General features: G+C 40.2%; 1 protein-coding gene across 1 annotated transcript in view; it reads right to left on the bottom strand.

The window, feature by feature from the left end:
* LOC139387512 (junctophilin-1-like) overlaps positions 1-4,864 on the bottom strand; it is a 28,999-nt gene extending 24,135 nt beyond the window's left edge. Inside the window, exon 1 of the mRNA XM_071133776.1 lies at positions 4,180-4,864. Within this exon, the coding sequence (XP_070989877.1) occupies positions 4,180-4,558 (379 nt within the window). The 5' untranslated portion in view covers positions 4,559-4,864. The remainder of the gene's footprint in view (positions 1-4,179) is intronic.
* Between the last annotated feature and the right edge of the window lie 1,136 nt (positions 4,865-6,000).

Here is a 6,000-nt window from a genome sequence, read left to right on the forward strand (position 1 = left end):
ACAACCAATTAATTGCAGCATTACCACAAAAATGGAAGAGGCAAGTTGAAAAGGAAAAAAGTAAGGAACTTGTATGTCTGCCCTGTATTAAAGAACATAAATGGCTAAATAAAAGTGTGATAAATACAAACATATACCAATGTAATTTAATTAAGGACCAAAAAACTGACAGCTGTGCCATATAAATTGCTAAATAGTTGGGAAGAGATTTTCGATGTACCCATTCCATGGCACATGGTTTATGAATTGATACGCAAAAGAACCCTGGATTCAAAACATCAAAATGTTAAATTTAAATGATTTTACAAAATTCTTGCAACCAATAGAGTGTTATATATACAATCTTCCCAGCTCTGCAGATTTTGCTGTGAGGAGGCAGAGTCATTAGATCATTTATTTTGGTATTGTCCATATGTAGCTCATTTTTGGTCACAGGTTCAGGAATGGCTGAAGAATTGCAACATTTGCCTAGAACTAACGCTGCAGATAGCAATACGGTGTGATTTGAAAAGCCATAATCAATCAATAATATAATTTTTTTGGCAAAAAAATATATTTTTAATTTACAATCTATAGAAGCTATGAGAATAGAAATGTTCAGTACTTTTGTGAAGCATCAGAGCACAGTTAAAATATATATGGCAAATAGAAATCCAAAATGGATGATGTTGAGAGATAGATGGGAGTGGTTGAATGAAGCTGAAGGGTGGGACTAATAACAAGATAACCAATGTAAAGCATACGGTGTCTGTAAAATGTATATATGTTCAAAAATGTTGTGAAATAGCACAGTTACAAATATAAATTAAACTGGATGGAAATAGAGGAAATAGAGGAAGGACTAAAAACAAACAAAATATAACTATTGTAAAATAGGTTGTGTCTGTAAAATGTGTATAAGATGTATAAACTGAAGGTAGAAGCCTAAGTGTTTATTAGTAGACTCCAATTGGGGGAAGGGTGGTAGGGTTTGCGGGGAATATTAAAGGTATATTCTTAAAAAAGTATGTATATCAATATAGGTATGTGTATGTATATACAGTGGGGAGAACAAGTATTTGATACACTGTCGATTTTGCAGGTTTTCCTACTTACAAAGCATGTAGAGGTCTGTAATTTTTATCATAGGTACACTTCAACTGTGAGAGATGGAATCTAAAACAAAAATCCAGAAAATCACATTGTATGATTTTAAGTAATTCATTTGCATTTTATTGCATGACATAAGTATTTGATACATCAGAAAAGCAGAATGTAATATTTGGTACAGAAACCTTTGTTTGCAATTACAGAGATCATACGTTTCCTGCAGTTCTTGACCAGGTTTGCACACACACAGGGATTTTGGCCCACTCCTCCATACAGACCTTCTCCAGATCCTTCAGGTTTCGGGGCTGTCGCTGGGCAATATGGACTTTCAGCTCCCTCCAAAGATTTTCTATTTGATTCAGGTCTGAAGACTGGCTAGGCCACTCCAGGACCTTGAGATGCTTCTTACAGAGCCACTCCTTAGTTGCCCTGGCTGTGTGTTTCAGGTCGTTGTCATGCTGGAAGACCCAGCCACGACACATCTTCAATGCTCTTACTGAGGGAAGGAGGTTGTTGGCCAAGATCTCGCGATACATAGCCCCATCCATCCTCCCCTCAATACGGTGCAGTCATCCTGTCCCATTTGCAGAAAAGCATCCCCAAAGAATGATGTTTCCACCTCCATGATTCACGGTTGGGATGGTGTTCTTGGGGTTGTACTCATCCTTATTCTTCCTCCAAACACGGCGAGTGGAGTTTAGACCAAAAAGCTCTATTTTTGTCTCATCAGACCACATGACCTTCTCCCATTCCTCCTCTGGATCATCCAGATGGTCATTGGCAAACTTCAGACGGGCCTGGACATGCGCTGGCTTGAGCAGGGGGACCTTGCGTGCGCTGCAGGATTTTAATCCATGACGGCGTAGTGTGTTACTAATGGTTTTCTTTGAGACTGTGGTACCAGCTCTCTTCAGGTCATTGACCAGGTCCTGCCGTGTAGTTCTGTGCTGATCCCTCACCTTCCTCATGATCATTGATGCCCCACGAGGTGAGATCTTGCATGGAGCCGCAGACCGAGGGTGATTCTTCTTCCATTTCCTAATAATTGCGCCAACAGTTGTTGCCTTCTCACCAAGCTGCTTACCTATTGTCCTGTAGCCCATCCCAGCCTTGTGCAGGTCTACAATTTTATCCCTGATGTCCTTACACAGCGCTCTGGTCTTGGCCATTGTGGAGAGGTTGGAGTTTGTTTGATTGAGTGTGTGGACAGGTGTCTTTTATACAGGTAACAAGTTCAAACAGGTGCAGTTAATACAAGTAATGAGTTGAGAACAGGAGGGCTTCTTAAAGAAAAACGAACTGGGTTGTGAGAGCCGGAATTCTTACTGGTTGGTAGTTGATCAAATACTTATGTCATGCAATGAAATGCAAATTAATACAATGTGATTTTCTGGATTTTTGTTTTAGATTCCCGTCTCTCACAGTTGAAATGTACCTATGATAAAAATAACAGACCTCTACATGCTTTGTAAGTAGGAAAACCTGCAAAATCGGCAGTGTATCAAATAGTTGTTCTCCCCACTGTATGTGTATATGTATGCATACGTGTATGTATATGGATATATATATTTATCAAAAATATATATAGGGGATTGGAAATGATGCAGACAATTACATTGATGGAAGCAACAATCTTTCCGCAATATTAAGCTGATTCACCCCTTAGAAGAAAAAAAGAATAATTCATAGGCTAGGTTGTAGCAACCTCATAATGGGAATAGGGACAATTCTAGTATCGTAGTAGCCTAAATCTGTCGCTGTTACAATGAACTGGGAGAATGGAATTCTCTAATAGAAATAAGGCCATGTTCATGAAAAAAAAGTGTCCTCCCTCATCTTAAAAGGCACCGACCGCCACTGGTGCAGAGGTAAAGATAGCTGTAGTAGATGGCTTTGGCTGGGCAACTGTTGTTTGACTTGACATGAAACTAAACTAGAGTTTTAATCCTGGTGCTGAGCTAGTGCGTAGCAGCTAATTCTTGTATGAGTTGTATTTGTAGAATGTTAAGTCCCCCATTGACTGAGATGAATGAAGCTACAACAACAAGGTGATAATGGCTGGAGACAATTTTGCTTGTTTTTGCTGTTCTCCAAATTGAATTTGAACGTTTTTAAATTGTGTAGAAATGCAGGTACCTCTTGCTGCTTCAGACTGTCGGGAACTGTGAATTTTTCTCTTTACAAATTGAACCAGTGAGCGACACATATACTAGACCCCAAGCACAAAAGAAAGCACTAGAAGCCAAGCTTGCCCAGGGGGAACTGGCTTATGAAGTTTGCTCAGATTTTGTTGGCTCTGGCCCTCAGACTGAAATAAATGTTCACTTTATCTTCTGCAAATCCAGCCCTCAGACTGCAATCAATGTCCACATTATCTTTGGCAAATCAAATTATTTTGATATGTGTTTATTATGCCACAGTATCTATTGATGTCACACTTCATGTGAAATAAGATATTGTGGTGTGTTTATTACTGATCTATTAACATCTATTGAATTTCCTACAATCCATTCTTGCTTTCCCCTGTATTAATCAATATATAAAAGCCTATCAATTAATGCTGAGTCACCAAAACGTGGATTCTTCTCTCTGGAATAGATATAACCTACAAGTTATATGCAACTGTGCGTGTATGACTATGATTGTGTGCCCTGACATTACAACCTCATCACCACTTCTGTCTCAAACACAATCTTTGAATCTTTTTTTTATATACTCTAAAACGACTTTCTATAGAAACTACTGTACACTCAATTACCATATTGCAACAAATGAACAAAGATCAATACAATAAGTATGTGCTGGTTAAAAAGCACTTTGATTTTCAAGTGTGGCTGAGTGATGTTTCTATTTTTAGCCATGACCTCTATGGGAGAGCTCAGTGCTGACTGACCAGTCCAGTTTATATCAATAGAGCACAGTGGTGTGGCACTGGCACATAGTTCAGGCAGGCTTCTCTACTCTTATCAAACTTTGATACAACTGAATTGCTCAACAACATTTGTGCCCCCTGCTACACTGTAAAAAGCGAGATTGCTCTTTCAAACGGCATTACATCTACTAACCACAAACTGTTACTGGCACTCTTACCTCCATCACCATACGTTTCAACTCCATATCCATCTTGCAGACCATTACTCCACGTCCCGTCGTATCTGGCAGGCGTGTGGAGACTTTGCCGGACCCCGTATCTACCTTTCAATCCATGAGTCCATTCGCCACGATAAATCCATCTTCCCTTCGATTCCACACCGAGTCCGTGTCGTTTCCCCTGTGCCCAGTAGCCCTGATACACGTTTCCACTCGGCCAGGTGTAAACCCCCACTACCTCGAAACCATTGTTCCAGGACCCGGAGTATTCGCCTTGGCCCTTGGGCCCGGTACAGACGCCATGTCCATGGGCTTTCCCATCCTCCCAGCCACCGCAATATGTGCCACCATCGTCAAAGTCGAACCGTCCGCCCGTCATTCAGATGATGAGGGGAGAAGAACGAGTTGCGGTAGCTGCCCAATATTGTGCTGTCGCTTGCGAGTCCAGAGCGGATTTTCTAAGAAAAGTAGGAGCGCTGAAGTGAGAGTCCGGTGGATTCTGTGGTCGCACTGAGGTGTTGTTGTTCCAAGCAGAGATGAATGATTGTCACTGTGTGGATTTGTGGTTGTCGGCTAAAGCGGTACGTGGGAGGGAGAGAGAGCACCACTACCGCTGCCAGAATAGCTCCTGGTTTATTTTATGATTCTCTCTCTCTCTCTCTCTCTCTCTCTCTCTCTCTCTCTCTCTCTCTCTCTCTCTCTCTCTCTCACAGAGCGAGAGTTGATCTGTAGTTCTAGATCAACCATTCGAGATTAACCTGTTCATCCATTAATTGATTGATTCATTATAATTCGTTGTCAAAATCCGCAAAATCACCCCTGATTTTAATTGAGCCTTTCTGAAAATGTAGCTGTTAGATTTAAACGTAGAATCCTTCATTCTAGTTCTGTGGTTATAGACCCCCTAAGAATTTAGTTTACGTGTGAAATCAGTGTTGATTTACTGTTGATAAATGACAAGATGATTACATGAATCTCAACAGTCAGATAAAAGACATTGAACTGGCCAGTGGTGGTGGTAGCAAACATAAATTAGTAGCTAAATCTTAATTTGACCCTGCTTCTCACAGCAGGAAACAGTAAATGTGAATTATGTGGATTATAATTAATTCAATTTTTTGTAGTAGTTAATACATTTTTTGTTAGGGCAAGTCAAGTCTGACATTTAGAAGCTGTTTTGAATAAACTACCATTTGAATTTCTCTACAAATTCTCTGTGACAACAGTGATCAAATTAAGATAAAACTAATTTACTGACTGATTATAAGGCAACAGTGACATCTACTGAGCACTGCTAATCCTGCAGCGTTGTACATGAATCAGGACATTGATGGGTGTTGGACTAATGTTTTTTGGTCAGAAGAAGTCATTATTTTTGAAAATCTCAAATACATAATGAATAGGTTACAAAACTTGCTATAGTTTTTGATCATGTTGGCTCTAAAAGTTTTGGGAGTTTGGAGTTTGTAGCCTATATAGGAAGGACGTGGCAACAGGCAGGTCTCACCACTGGGTGTCAGTGTGCACATTGTTAATCTGCATTGCAAACACAGTAGATCTTCAATATAATGCCTCATCCCCTATTGCCTTTTTGGATCTTAATTATGCCACTGGGGAGAAACTAAGGGGACTTTTCTTACCAGCATCCCATTGACAGGTTAACCCTTACATTTAATATCGCTTTGCATGTCAACCATGTCCCATTTTTTTCCCATGCCACTGTCTACAATAAATGTGACCAAGCTTAATCTATACAATCAGTGTGGCTCAGTTGCAAGAGCATGGTGCTTGCAATGCCAGAGTTGTGGGTTTGATACCCAC

Source organism: Oncorhynchus clarkii, chromosome 28, assembly GCF_045791955.1.
Source record: "Oncorhynchus clarkii lewisi isolate Uvic-CL-2024 chromosome 28, UVic_Ocla_1.0, whole genome shotgun sequence".
Taxonomy (NCBI): Eukaryota; Metazoa; Chordata; class Actinopteri; order Salmoniformes; family Salmonidae; genus Oncorhynchus; species Oncorhynchus clarkii.